Below are 15514 nucleotides of genomic sequence, written 5' to 3'. Positions count from 1 at the left end.
GGTTAGATTGCCGCAGACTGCTGTGTTAGCAAGGAGGGAGGCTCCGTGGGCGTGGGACCCTCCCGGCCAGGTGTGGGATATAATCTCCGGTGTGCCGGTGTTACAGCGCAGTATTGGGGTGGGAGTTACCCGATTTCCAGGTGTTGTGTGTCTCAGTTCCCCTGGCTAGGAAAAGGGACTCCCTTCTCTCCTTGCGCTTCCCAGGTGAGGCGATGCCTCGCCCTGCTTCAGCTCTCGCTGGTCAGGCTGCAGCAGCTGACCAGCACCGATTGTCCGGCACTCCCGAGTGAGATGACCCCAGTACCTCAGTTGAAAATGCAGAAATCACCGGTCTTCTGTGTCGCTCGCGCTGGGAGATGGAGACTGAAGCTGTTCCTATTCGGCCATCTTGCTCCGCCCCCACCTAACTATTATTTTATAGCTTCCTAAAAAAGACTTTTGGCAGAGGCTGTTGGTTGCCTCCATTTTGCCTTTTTGTTTTTCTCCTCATTAACAGAATCACAGGCAATGTGTCACATAGAAAAACTGTATTTTTCAGCCTTCTTTGCAGTTAGGTGTGGCATATGACTAAACTCTGGCTAAAGAGATATAAATCAAAGTGTTGTGCTTGACTTCAGGGAAGGTTCCTTAAGGGGACAGACAGCTAGGAAGCCCTTTCTTTGCCTCTCTACTTTCCTTCTTTCTAATGCCTACAATGCAGATGTGATGGCTAGAGATTCATAACTATTTTGGACCATGAGTTTACTTCAAGATGTAAACCAGTACAAAGAAAGACGGAGTAGAAAAACTTGGTGACTCTGTGGTGCTGCTGTGCCTCATCTGGAATGCTATGGTCCAGACTTCTTAAAGAAAGACTAAATCTTTGTGTGTTGAAACCACTGCTATTTGGGGGTTTTCTGTTGCATGCAGCCAAACCTAATCCTACATAATACAGAACTTTTGAACTCTAAGAAGTAGATGAAATATTTCTGCAAAGACCACTAGGTCTACCTTGGGGCTTTCTCTTTGGAGGCACAGAGAGATCATGAATATTTAAGCACACAGAGGATCATGATGTGAAAAAATACAAACTCCACAAAATATGCCAATTTTGGTATCACTTTTACTATAATAACTATATTACAAAACTTCTAATACATGAGGGCAGATGAATAGATGGCTGGAAAGATGAATACACACAGAAAAATCCATACTTTAAGGTACTGGTATTAGGATGTCGGAGTGTAAGACCTGATATGTAAATGCAGCCATCTTTATGATAATTCCTATTGTTCCACAGTGATTGCTTTAGGAACTTTTCATCTCATTTGATCCTCTTGAGATGATGCAGCCACATGTGAACTTGGGGAAAGTTGGGGAAAATCAGAGCAAGGTGGACTTGTGGGCATACAACCTTAGCATTTCTCTCCAAAAGGTAAGTCTTGCTACAAAAGTTACAGGCCTAACCAAGTGCAGTGGATCAAGCCTATAATCCAAGCTACATGGGAGGCTGAGATGGGAGGATCACTTAAGCCCAGGAGTTTGAGGCTGCAGTGAGCTATGATCCTGCCACTGCACTCCAGCTTGGGTGAGAAAGTAAGACTCCACCTCTTAAAAAAAAAAGTCACAGGCCTAAATAAAAGTGCTTGCTTTAAAGGGAGGGCCAGACACTCTTCAAATAAGGTGAGCTTCATCTTATTTTTAATAAGAAATCATCACTATGTTGTTTACATAGAGAAGATCCATCCAAAGATGTTATTCTGTACTACCATCCAAAGTACAGAACAACAGGCAATGAGCATTTATTGGAAAGCTATGGTGTGCCAGGCATTGAAGAATATAAGAAGTAAGAGTTCATAAAAATTCTCTGAACTCAAAGATCTTCTCAGTCTATCACAAAATAAAGATGACATAACCACCAATTATTTATAACATGGAGTGATATGCATAAGATTTGATCATCTATTTGATCTATTTGCACAATATGTAGAATCTCAACACTTATAAAAGTGAATGGAATTGAACATTTTCTTTTTTTTTTTACCTTCTCCAAATTTTGTTTTCTCAAACATTGATTGGCTTGGTTCCTGTGCTGGGTCATCTAAACAAGCAACTTCTGAAAGTGAAACAAATTGTTAGTAATAATTTTGCTGAATTAGGGGACTGCTCTGGTCAAATCAGGATGATGGTCACCCTACCGATGGGAAATATAAATAGCTCTTTCTTGACATTTTAGGCTAGATGATTTAAAAAGTAAAATAATAAAATGAAAATAGCTCTTCCTAGTTCCCCTTATTCCCCCAAAACAGTATTCTAAAAAGTATGGTCATTAAAAAAGCATAAGAGAACAGATTATGTTTGTGATCTGAGGTAGGCTGATAAAAGCACACAAAATTATTGTTTTTGTTTAGACTTTCTGGTCTCTACAGTGTCAGAGCCATGATTTCCATGATGATATTTTGATATGTAGAAGACGGAGAAAGATTCTCTCCTGAGTGCTTTTCTTGTAGTAGGGTTAGAGAGTTTTGCATTGTTCTAACTTGCCAGGTCTTTGGGTTTCTGTCAGGTACCACAAAACCAGCTATAGAAGAATTCTAATTAAGGAGATTCAAACAAAACTCCAACAGCAGCCTACAGAATGCCAGCAGGACCCTGCCTGTAGATTCTTAGGTCCAGACCAAGGTAGCAAGAAGCTGGTTGGCACACTGCTACCTCCATGGTTCTTAACTTAACATTAAAATTGTCTTTTCTTTTTTAAGACAGAGTTTCGCTCTTGTCACCCAGGCTGGAGTGCAATGGCACAATAACATAAAAATTTTCTGAAATATCTAATGCAAGGAAAAATCAGGATTTGTGAAAAGAAATTAATAAAAGGAAATTATTTATATTACAGGCAACAGAAGTAGCAGTTCAGAATCCATTTCTGATTTCATGCTCACTTAACAGGGAGATTGTGTGCCCTCTGAGGAAGAAGATGCCTATCTAGGGTTGGAAATGCCTGCCTAGAACTAGAAAATCTGAGGAGCAGATGACCTTCATGATAGAAGGAAAAACCTACTGTTCTGCTTCGACTCTTAGTTCGAAAGCATTTGCTTGGTTTTCCTTTGAGTGTGTGTTTAGGGTGGGTGGCGGGGAGGGGGCAGAGAGACAGAGACAGAGAGAGAGAGGTAGAGAGAGAGAGAGAGAAAGAGATGGAGCAACGGGGGCAGAGAGAGAGAGGATAGAGTACTTTAGCAATTCCAATTCCACCCTCAGGAATCAAAGCAAAGGGGTGAATATCAAGGACTGTCAAATTATTATCTGCACAAGAAATCAAATACTATTAGTCATCCAGAGTCTATAGTCAGGCTGGCTCTGTAAGAGTCACCTTTAAAAATTCAGGTTACTGGGCCTTACCCCGTGATTTGATTAGGTAGATTAGATAGGTAGTCCAGTTAGGAACCAAAGGCCATGAACTATTACAAGAACTCCCTTCAATTTCTTAAGCCCTTTAACTTCCCCAAAGTTATTAATGTTACCTGTTTTAATGTTACTAGTTACGAATGTTACCAGTTATTAATGTTGTCTGTTTCCCAAAAATGATGAAAAACACTTTTGAGGCTATCTTCAGAAAACTGTGGAGAACGCACCCTATTAATGGAGCCAGTTTTTGTGACAGAGGAGAATCCTGAGAAATTAGGGTGCAAAAGTTAGGAAATGAACATAGTTTGAATTATTGGGGCTTGTTATAGGAAAGGAACAGTCCCAGGGAGGCTCTGGGTAGGGACTTGGTGATAGAAATCCTATTTGTTTCTTGGCCCTGGTTATCACAGTGTCATCATTTTTTGTTTTGTATCTCCTCTCTTCTATATTGTCCCCAAATGGTCAAAGACAGGGACACTAGGGAAAAAAAGGGGGATGCTGTAGCAAAGGAGGGTAATATAACTGTAGTTATGGCTATTTTTCAGAAATGTGTGCTGCCTTTTTCTAGATCATTTCAAAATCTGCTGCTTACTGGTTTTAGTTTTCTCAGGCTAAAGGCTGTTCCATCTGATAAAGGGTATTAGTTTACTCTAATAAGCAAGATTTATTTTAATGCCTATTTTTAGAAGATAAATAAAACCAAATCATGTCTTCTGAAAGAAAAACAATACTCATTTTTTCCTTTTATATGATACTTAAAAAATCTATCCAAAGTAAGTACAGCATAGATTCAGAGAAAGAATTGTGAGGGATGGGGTCATTTTCTTAAATTCTCCTGGAATTAACTAAGGTTAAAAATGGAGTGCTATAAAACAAACAGAAAATAACAAGTGTTGCAGAGATGCAGAAAAACTGGAACCTTGTACATTGCTGTTGGGAATGTAAAATGATTCAGCTGCTAGAGAAGACAGTTTCGCTGTGCTCCCTATACAGAATTACTATATAATAAATGATGAGTATCCCTAGTCCAAAATGTTTGGGACCAGAAGTATTTTGGATTTTAGATTTTTTTCAAAATTTGGAATATTTGCATATACATGAGATATCTTGGGGATTGGCCCAAGTCTAAACATGAAATTCATTTATGTTTCATATACACCTATACACAAATCCTGAAGGTAATTTGATCCAATATTTTTAATAATTTTGTACATGAAACAAAGTTTTGACTGTGACTTGTCACATGAGGTCAGGTGTGGAATTTTCCACTTGTAGTAGCATGTCAGCACTGAAAAAATTTCAGACTCTGAGATTTCAGATTTTGGATTTTTGAATTAAGGATGCTCAACTTGTGTAATAATTACATTCCTAAGCACACACCTAAAAAGAACTGAAACCAGGTGCTCAAACAAATATACATATGTCTATTCATAGTAGCACTATCTCTAATAGCTAAAAAAGGGAAAGCAGGCCAGGCATGCGGGAGGCTGAGGTGGGCAGATCACCTGAGGTCATGAGTTCGAGACCAGCCTGGCTAATATGGTGAAATCCCATTTCTACTAAGAGTACAAAAAATTAGCTGGGCGTGGTAGCATGCGCCTATAATCCCAGATACTTGGGAGGCTGAGGCAGGAGAATCACTTGAACCCAGGTGGCAGAGGTTGCAGTGAGCCGAGATCATGCCGTTGCACTCCAGCTTGGGCAACAAGAGCAAAGCTCCATCTCAAAAAAAGAAAAAAGAAAAAAAAAAAAAAAAGCCTGGGGATGGGGGAAGCACCCAGATGCCCATCAAAGGATGAGTGGACAAATTATGGTATATCCATATAATGGAATATTATTCAGCCACAAAAAGGAATGAAGTATGGATACATGCTATGATGTAGATGATCCTCAAAAACATTATATTAAGTGAAAGAAGTAGACAAAAAAGGTCACATATATTGATTTAATTTATATGACATATTCAGAATAAGCAAATTCATACAGACAGAAAGCAGACTGGTGGTTTCCAGAAATCAGGAGGAGTAGAGAATGGGAAACAACTGCTGAGTGGGTACAGGGTTTCTTTTTGGGGTGATGAAAGTGTTTTAGAATTATATAGAGGTGGGTGGTTGCATGACATTGTGAATTTACTAAATGCCACTGAACTGTTCACCTTGAAATAGTCAATTATAATAATTGTTAGTTTCACATCAACGAGAAAAAAGACAAAATAAAATGAGTGCTTTTCCAGTAGGTTTTGGTGTTTTTATCCCACAACGAAGAAATGAGTGTCAGTCTGTACATACCTGGAAGACAAGGTTGATATTGCTGAGGTACTGAGTTTGGTTCTGGAAGTATGGGTGCATCCTCAGAAACATACTTTAAAAGCTCCTTCCCAAGATATGTAACCTGCACATAATTAAGCACAAAATTTACAAATCATACATTCTGTAAGAAGGCAATACACCTATGTCCTGAACATTGTAATTTTTATAAGGTTTTGATTGTTGTATGTTGTGGATTAGCAAGCTTTAGTCCATGGTCAAATCCAACCTGCAACCTTCTTTTCTATAAATAATGTTTTATTGGAATACAGTGATGCTCATTCATTTACTTAACATCTATGGCTGCTTTCATGCTATAACATAATTGACACAGACCACACGTCCATGAAGCCCAAAATATTTACTATGTGGCCTTTTACAGAAAAAATGCGTTGACCCTTGTTGTGTGATAGTAATTCACTCACCTATTCACTTATTCAACAACTATTAATCCAGCACCTGCTACTTTATAACTTTAAAATTTTAATGTTACATTAATAAAATTAAGCCATAAAAGTAATGGTATTTTTCAAGAAATCAGATATTTAACTGATTAAATTAATAACATTTCAGGTCTAGATATCCACTTTTCTTTGGTGGTTTGTGAACTCAGACATATCGTTATCAGTGCAAAAGGTCAGAGCTTAGAAATATCTACACACAAATAGGCAGGGCTGAGGCAGAACTGGTAAATTCTGCCAGAAATGTTCTGGGCCCAAGGGTCTTTGGGTTCTTTACTCTTAGCTTTAGGATAATCTATCAATATACCTCCAGATGTTGGCTGACTGTGGGCAAAGCATCAAGATTCAACTTGAACATCCCTTCCTCCAGGATGCCTCCCTATAACTTCTAGATTCAAGTAATGATTCTCCTCTAGGTTCCCAAAACTTCTTTACTCATATTTCTGTCATGGTACTTACCTCATATAAATGAAATTATGTTTTAATACATCTGTTTCTATTAAACCATAAGCTCCTTGAGGACAGGGTCTGTATCATATTCATTTGAATACTCTTAGCAGTTCACAGAGTGCCTGACGATACTGGATAAAAGACTCTGAAGTCCCGACTCTTTTTCTTTTCTTTTAATTTTTTTTTTTTTTTTTTTTTGAGAGAGTCTCACTCTGTCACCCAGGCTGGAGTACACTGGCGTGATCTCGGCTCACTGCAACCTCCACCTCCTGAGTTCAAGCAATACTTATGCCTCAGTCTCCCATGCCTCAGCCTCCCATGCCTTAGCCTCCCTAGGAGCTAGAATTACAGGTGTATGTCACCAGGCCTGGCTAATTTTTGTATTTTTAGTAGATACAGGGTTTTGCCATGTTGGCCAGGGTGGTCTCGAACTCCTGACCTCAAATGATCCACCTGCCTCAGCCTCCCAAAGTGCTGGGATTACAGGTGTGAGTCACCGTGCCTGGCTGTGAAGTTCCAACTCTTAAGAAAGATTCTCAAATTCCCTAAGCCTCAATTTGTGTTTGTAAAAAAAGTGTCTCCAGCTTATTAAATTGTTGTGAGGATTAAAAGTGTTAATGCAAGAAAAGCATCTGGCATACTGTCTAGTACATTCCAAGTACTCAATAAATGTTAAATTGAACAGAGTGAGAAAGGTCTAAGGGATCTTAAAGGTACAGATACTCTTTGGACTCAATCCTATGACCAAACAAAGCCTGGCAATGAAAATGGAACAGACCTGGCCTACTCAATGTGTCAATCCCTTTTCACTTGCCATAGAAAGTGGAGGAGAGGCCCCTGAATGCCATTTGTCAGTTCTCCAAACAACCAGTTATTGGAAATAATAGATGTTGTATGTGTTATACCCTGACAATGTCCAACACATCTCATGAATCCATCAAAGTGCAGGCTCAGTATGTTCTCACCTATATCTCAGACTTTTAAAATATTGTTATTAGTTAGTGCTGAGCAATATAAGATGACTTACACATTCCACTGCGGGTGATTCAGATAAAGAACACAGTTTTAAGAATATCCACCGAGTTAAAAATCTATTTTCCATTAGGAGTGATTTATTGAACAGGTTAATGAATAGATCTCAAAATGAACAGACACTAGATCACTTCTAGAAAATGTGCATTTCATATTAGTGTTGTGAAAAACCTCGAGTTGGCTAAAGCATAAAGGCAGTCATTACATTTGTGTATGACTCAAACTCTGAATTCTGAACTACATTTCTCTGGATTCAAATCTAGCTCATATGCCTACTCTGACAGAGGCATGGTAGGAAGAGCTGGAGGCTAAGTTCTTAGGCTCTTGAACAACATAGCCTCCAGTGATTTCAGCAACTTCACTGTCCAAACCCATTTTGATGAAGGGCAGCTGACAGGATGCCAGATGAGAACATGTAAGAGAGATAGAGCTTAGTGTAAGGCATATCCAGTGAGGATATCTGTAGGTTGTTGTGCTGGGCCACTGATGCTTTCCCTGAAGCTCTTACAACACTCCATTATTCCTTAGTACTATGCAGCCATAAAAAAGGATGAGTTCATGTCCTTTGTAGGGACATGGATGAAGCTGGAAACCATCATTCTGAGCAAACTATCGCAAGGACAGAAAACAAAACACCGTATGTTCTTACTCATAGGTGGGAAGTGAACAAAAAGAACACTTGGACACACGAAGGGGAACATCACACACTGGGGCCTGTCGTGGGGTGGGAAGGAGAGGGGGGAGGGATAGCATTAGGAGATATACGTAATGTAAATGACGAGTTAATGGGTGCCGCACACCATCATAGCACACGTATACATATGTAACAAACCTGCACGTTGTGCACATGTACCCTAGAACCTAAAGTATAATAATAATAAAAAGAGGAAATTATGCTGATTCTCCAATATCATACTAGGGAAAAGTAGGGAGTGTAGAATGTGTGTGTGTGTGTGCGTGTGTGCATGTTTGAAGAAAACAGATGACTCAGACAGCCAGTATTCTGGAAATGCAGTTAATGAGCCAAGTGAAATTATTAATCAACTTTATTTTGGTAAGGTCTTTGGGATAAATAAAGTGCAGTATTGTCATTATTAATTGCCATAATAAATATTTCTCTACATCTTATGTAGTAATATGCATCAAAAAAGAATGAAACATAACCTGCCTTTGCATATACTTCCCTTCTGGGACTCCATTTTATTTGAAAGTATCAGCCCGTTTTCATGTCTTCAGAAAAACCATTTGTTGGTGTTGACTAATAGAAATCTGTTTGTGGATGGCCAGGCATGGTGACTCACACCTGTAACCCCAGCACTTTGGGAGGCCGAGGTTAGGGGATTGCCTGAGGTCAGGAGTTTGAGACCAGCCTGGTCAACGTGATGAAACCCCGTCTCTACTAAAAATACAAAAATTAGCTGGGCGTGGTGGTGCATGCCTGTAGTCCCAGCTACTTGTGAGGCTGAGGCAGGAGAATCACTTGAACCTGGGAGGCAGAGGCTATAGTGAGCCGAGATCGGGCCACTGCACCCCAGCCTGGGCAACAGAGCGAGACTCTGGCTCAAAAAGAAAAAAAAAGAAAGAAAAGAAATCTGTTCATGGATGATCAAATAACTACTTTTATTCCATTGCAAGTTTTAAGAAGTCAATCTTACAAAGTTTCACTGCTCCAAGAGGAGTAGAAGGAGGAAAGAATAATTGCTTTTCACCTCAGGGTGGAAAAAGAGCAAATAAAACAATAAAAAAAACTGTAGGTTTTCTTTTAAATTCATTGTAACACAAAATACATTGTGGCTAAGAAAATAAAATAAAAATATTTCTCAAATAAAATATTTCTTTAGGAATTCAGAATATAAGACAGAAAGTAGTTTCAAAGTGCAAAAACTGCCTTGGAAGAGCTGTTTCTATGGAAATGATGCAGGTAAAGCTCACCTTCATGGTACCAACCTCCCCATTCCAGACTCTTTTTTCACACTCCCAATACTCTATGTAGCTAGAGGCAAGAGAAGGCCCTTCACATTATTTATATTTTCAGGATTCAAAACTCCTGGATATTTGTATTTTAAAAGAGGTCCACATATCTAACCATCTCCTTCTTTTTCTTTGTGTTCTAAAATGTAGCTGAGTAGAAGCTAGGTTCATAGGAGGTTTAGGACACACTGAGAGTATGAGTAATTGACAGAATGAGGCTGTCTGTCGAGATGAACAATTTCCATCAGTTTCTATACTCCCACCCCAACCTTTTCACATCTTGATATTCTTAATCATGATGGTGAGAGGAATTTTTCTTAAAAAGTATGTGTGTGTACGGGGTGAGGGGAACCCAGAAAAAAGTGATCACTAAATCCAAAGGAGTGGAAAGGGTGGAAATAAGCGTGGAAATTCAGGGAGGCATCCGGATGAGAAGTATGTTTGCAGAAGAGATCTGTCTAATGTTCCTTGAAGTACCGCCTAAAATAGCAGCCTACTTTTCATCTGCAGTAATTCACTGTTGAGTATTTACAAAAATAAACCATCATTTCCATTCATATGATTCTTATGATTTTCATCCTGCAACTGTATCACAGAAAGGCATTTTTCCTGTGGAAGTAGGCAACAGTTGCTGCACATGACTAAGGCTTTGCATACATTCATAAAGGTGGCTAGATTGTACTGTGTGCTCTTTTGAGTTCAGAGCAACCTGTTTCTAATGAAAGGAATGTGTGCCTCTCTTGTACCATTATAAATACAGAAAAGAATGTACAGGGAATCAGAAGATCAGGTTCTAGTTCTGGTTCTGCCTGGCCTCGAGACTAAATCAGGTCATTTAACCTCCCAAATCTTTGTTTTCACATCCATGAACAGAACTAATAGTTGATCTTCCTGCCTCATAAAGTTGTATAAAACTGCTTTATAAATCAAACAGTGCTATTCAAACTCCACAATCGCTATGTTGGAAGGGTCTTTAGATATCACCTAGCACTACTTATTTCATGCATAAGAAAGCTGAAGTTCAGAAAGGTGAAATGGCTTGACCTAGATTAATCATTCTTACTGAGGCTGCACATTAGAATTGCCTGGAATGCTTTTTCAAATATTGCCACTTGGTCCCTACATAGATATTAGATCAGAAGCTATGGGGTTGGAGTCTGCTAGGCACTAGTGGTTTCTAAAGGCCCTCAAGTGATTCCAATGTGATTGAAAACCATTGCCCAGATAATATAAAGAGTGGAACCAGGAACTAGCTTGGTCTGCTGGCTCCCACCCACAAATCACTCTGCCACACCAGAATGTTGTCCAACAGCTGGGAGGCTGCAGAAAAGAAGTCAGTGATGCCCTCTGTGAGTAAGCATCAGGATTTCCTTGGCAAAGCTGTTCAGCAACTGCTTGGGTTGGAGGTTTGAGTCATCTCTGCACCTATTGGCTCTGTCGCTCTGTCAGATACAGGGCAATACCTTGTTTTCTGGCATTCCTTGCCTGACCATCAACCACTCCTGGTCCCATACTCCACCACCACTCTCAGAACTAGTCAGTAGAAATGTTCACATTTACCCATGTAGCAAAAAGCTCCTTTCATCAAGAAGTGACTGAATTCAGGAGTTACTCCAAGACAAGAAGAGGCAGAGGTTTATGTGGTAAATTTTAAAAGACTTTAAAGGAGCCTTTTAAATACTGTAAAGAAAATCACTAGGGTAATGTTTCTCAGCTTGGGGTATTTACTAGAAGTACATCAGTGCCCATAGTAATTTTTAAAACTCTATTTTCATTTTTTTGATAATCTAAAGAAAATAAGCCTGTTTAGATATCTGTAGGAATATGTTATATCTGAGAATTACCCTACTTTTAGTGCCCATATTCGCATGTGGCTTCACTATCACATAGGTGCTAAACAGTATAACTCTAATTGACATGGCTATGAGAAAATACTAGAGGCAATGAGATATAAATGAGGCATTAGTACAGAGTAAGGGCCAAATGATGTCACAGCCAGCTATTCAAAGGCGGGAAATAACAGTAGTTCTAAGAGAGAAACAGAGTGGGCAAATGGAATCATCACCAGGCACACTGCAGCACAGGCATGTTGAGCTTAAAAGAACCTAAACTACAGCATTCAGTATGCTGTCTGTCCTGTGAGCAAAGATTCAGTTTCAGCAAAACAGTATAATCTATCATAAGTTTAAGAAACCTTGTAACAAACAGGGATTTTCATGGGCAAGATGTTAATTACTAACATTTAGATATGAATTAAGAATCCATGGAAAGGATTCGGCAGAGGGGCTAAGACAAACTGAAAGCAGATGGCCTGGTGATTCCAGGAGTGGGAAATAAAATCAAACTTTGGGAAAATAAAAAGTCAGACAGACCATATAGCAGATAGAATCCAGAATGTGCTGATGTAAGTAAAGGAACTGAAAAAGGGCTAGATGCACTTGCCAACAAGGTCTAAGAGACCAGAATGCAGAGTTGGGGCACAGAGTCTGGGACACAGAATATAGACTTTGGGGGCACAAAACAGACTGGGAGGGAGAGTGGGCAGACCTGGGTTAAACAAAAAAGAAGAGAGAAAGCTGTGCTTCCTATTACTGGTAAACTGAGGTTTACTGTAATGGTTAGTAGAGGTTGAGTGTATCTTCTAGTCTTTGAAACAGTCATGGCAGATGTCTGAAGATTCAGACTTTCCTGAAGAGTCATTTTAAGACTGTTCCTGAAGTAGCGCCATGGACATCTGGAGGTGGATGAACACTAGACCTCAAGAATATCAGTCATTACTGGGCTTGTAACTCAGAAGCCAGAACTGAGAGGGAGCCTACTAAGTCTAGGAGGTCTAAATGAAAGTAATTCATTTTGAAGGGCTAGCAATTCATGGATAAGGACATGTTCAAACATAAAAATACATGACAATTTCTGTGGGTCTTAGGTCTCTTGCCCATTTCTTTTGTATTTAGGAGATTTTGCTTTACTTCATTAGAATAATAACATATATTAACTAAGTTACCAATATACCAGTGGTTCCAAATTTTCCATACAGAGTTACAAAGACCTGAAATCCCTTGGGAGATCAAATGGGAAGATTAAAGGCATTAAAGTTCTGAGACTAGATAAGGAGTAAGAAAGGGAAGGTGCAGTCAGCTATGCAACCATGCCCATGGGGAATTCTGGCAAATAGGACTTCTGGGAGAAAGTGATGTGTTCATTCTGTGACATGCATGTAGCATGATATGCATGTAACATATACACAATGAACACATGAAAACAAAACTAGCTTGGAGATCTTTCAGATTTCCTTAAAAAATACTTTCAACATAAAAATATGTACTTTTCCATTTGAATATGAAGTTAAAGATAAACTTAAGAATGACCCACCTTACTCCAAGCATAATTCCAGGTCACATAACTGTTGCCTCCCAGAAGATCCTTGAGCCAGGTGACTGGGTTTTTATAAATCTGACCACTTTCTACCTTAAGTTTACCATTCAATAAAATGCTGGCTTTGTGGGTAGTCTCCTGAAGTGAAAAATAAAAAAAAAATTAGAGTCAAAAATAGCTGAAATATGTGAACTTTTGCTTCTGGCTATGACAAAGTAACAGGGACCAGATATACCCTAACACCTGATTTTTAAATTTTTGTATACAAATTTAATGTATCTAGATATGGTCATAAGGGCATGCAGCCAATCATGAACCATCTAGTCAACAAAATCTGCAAAAACTGGATTTAAAAGGTGAGAGTCTATGGTATTTGAACCAAGACTGCATCCTCCCTCCCCACTCTCAGCTCTGTGAAGTGGAAACTCCACTCTGGATTGCTGTAGTCAAGACTACAGGGCTCCCTGTTACAGGGCTGTCTTCCTGGGAGGGGCATAACTTCAGCATTTCTCATCCTGCCCCCAGCCACTGTTGCTAAGGCTAAGTTGCCAGCAACTATAGCCAAAGGGTGGAGGCTCCCTTCTCCTGCCTAGCTGTGAGTGTTGAGACAGAGGCTCCACCTTTGGCACGGCACCACTGAGAATGCTGGGATCCCGATCACCCTTGCCTTGGCTTGTAAGGTGGTGGTTTCACATTGGGAGAGGCAAACTGAAAAGACATGAAGCTACTGTCTCCCCTCTACCAAATGCTCAGCTCCTAAAGCAAGGGTATCACTTGAAAAATCACCTTTGTCCCCACCCTCAGCTCCAGGGCCATGGCTCAGGGATTCTGCCTGAGAAGAGAAGTGGGCCTTAAAATAGATAGCTCCTAATCTCCTCCCGAAGGAATTAACTTCATTTGCAACACAGCATGAAGAAGGCCCAGTGTGTGATGTTCCCCACCCTGTGTTCAAGTGTTCTCATTGTTCAATTCCCACCTATGAGTGAGAAAACGCGGTGTTTGGTTTTCTGTCCTTGCGACAGTTTGCTCAGAATGATGGTTTCCAGCTTCATCTATGTCCCTACAAAGGACATGAACTCATCCTTTTTATGGCTGCATCATATTCCATGGTGTATATGTGCCACATTTTCTTAATCCAGTCTATCACTGATGGACATTTGGGTTGGTTCCAAGTCTTTCCTATTGTGAATAGTGCCACAGTAAACATATGTGTGCATGTGTCTATATAGCAGCATGATTTGTAATCCTTTGGGTATATATCCAGTAATGGGATGGCTGGGTCAAATGGTATTTCTAGTTCTAGATCCTTGAGGAATCGCTACACTGTCTTCCACAATGGTTGAACTACTTTACAGTCCCACCAACAGTGTAAAAGTGTTCCTATTTCTCCACATCCTCTCCAACACCTGTTGTTTCCTGACTTTTTAATGATCACCATTCTAACTGGTGTGAGATGGTATCTCATTGTGGTTTTGATTTGTATTTCTCTGATGGCCAGTGATGATGAGCATTTTTTCATGTGTCTGCTGGCTGCATAAATGCCTTCTTTTGAGAAGTGTCTGTTCATATCCTTTGCCCACTTTTTGATGCAGTTGTTTCATTTTTTCTTGTAAATTTAAGTTCTTTGTAGATTCTGGATATTAGCCCTTTGTCAGATGGATAGATGGTAAAAATTTTCTCCCATTCTGTAGGTTGCCTGTTCACTCTGATGGTAGTTCCTTTTGTTGTGCAGAAGCTCTTTAATTGGATCCCATTTGTCAATTTTGGCTTTTGTTGCCATTGCTTTTGGTGTTTTAGTCATGAAGTCCTTGCCCATGCCTATGTCCTGAATGGTATTGCCTAGGTTTTCTTCTAGGGTTTTTATGGTTTTAGATCTAACATTTAAGTCCTTAATCCATCTTGAATTAATTTTTGTATAAGGTGTAAGGAGGGGATTCAGTTTCAGCCTTCTACATATGGCTACCCAGTTTTCCCAGCACCATTTATTAAATAGGGAATCATTTCCCCATTTCCTGTTTTTGTCAGGTTTGTCAAAGATCAAATTGGGGTAGATGTGGGGGCGGAGCAGGATGGCCGAATAGGAACAGCTCCAGTCTCCATCTCCCAGCGCGAGCGACACAGAAGACCGGTGATTTCTGCATTTTCAACTGAGGTACTGGGGTCATCTCACTCGGGAGTGCTGGACAATCCGTGCGGGTCAGCTGCTGCAGCCTGACCAGCAAGAGCTGAAGCAGGGCGAGGCATCGCCTCACCTGGGAAGCGCGAGGGAGAAGGGAGTCCCTTTTCCTAGCCAGGGGAACTGAGACACACAACACCTGGAAAATCCGGTAACTCCCACCCCAATACTGCGCTGTAACACTGGCACACTGGAGAATATATCCCACACCTGGAGGGGAGGGTCCCACGCCCACGGAGCCTCCCTCCTTGCTAACACAGCAGTCTGCGGCAATCTAACCGCAAGGCAACAGCGAGGCTGGGGGAGGGGCGCCCACCATCGCTGAGGCTTAAGTAGGTAAATAAAGCCGCTGGGAAGCTCGA

General features: G+C 40.2%; 1 protein-coding gene across 2 annotated transcripts in view; it reads right to left on the bottom strand.

Moving 5' to 3' along the window:
* ANKRD31 (ankyrin repeat domain 31) overlaps window positions 1-15514 on the bottom strand; it is a 179413-nt gene that overhangs the window by 8948 nt on the left and 154951 nt on the right. For both annotated transcript variants that reach the window (XM_031935419.1, XM_023207991.1), the window contains 3 exons: window positions 12974-13114; window positions 5670-5772; window positions 2024-2095 (listed from right to left, as the gene is read on the bottom strand). In XM_031935419.1, the coding sequence (XP_031791279.1) occupies window positions 2024-2095; window positions 5670-5772; window positions 12974-13114 (316 nt within the window). The remainder of the gene's footprint in view (window positions 1-2023; window positions 2096-5669; window positions 5773-12973; window positions 13115-15514) is intronic.

Source organism: Piliocolobus tephrosceles, chromosome 4 (assembly GCF_002776525.5).
Source record: "Piliocolobus tephrosceles isolate RC106 chromosome 4, ASM277652v3, whole genome shotgun sequence".
Lineage (NCBI taxonomy): Eukaryota > Metazoa > Chordata > Mammalia > Primates > Cercopithecidae > Piliocolobus > Piliocolobus tephrosceles.
The sequence above is the reverse complement of the archived record's forward strand: the minus strand, read 5'-3'. Positions and strand labels throughout refer to the sequence as shown.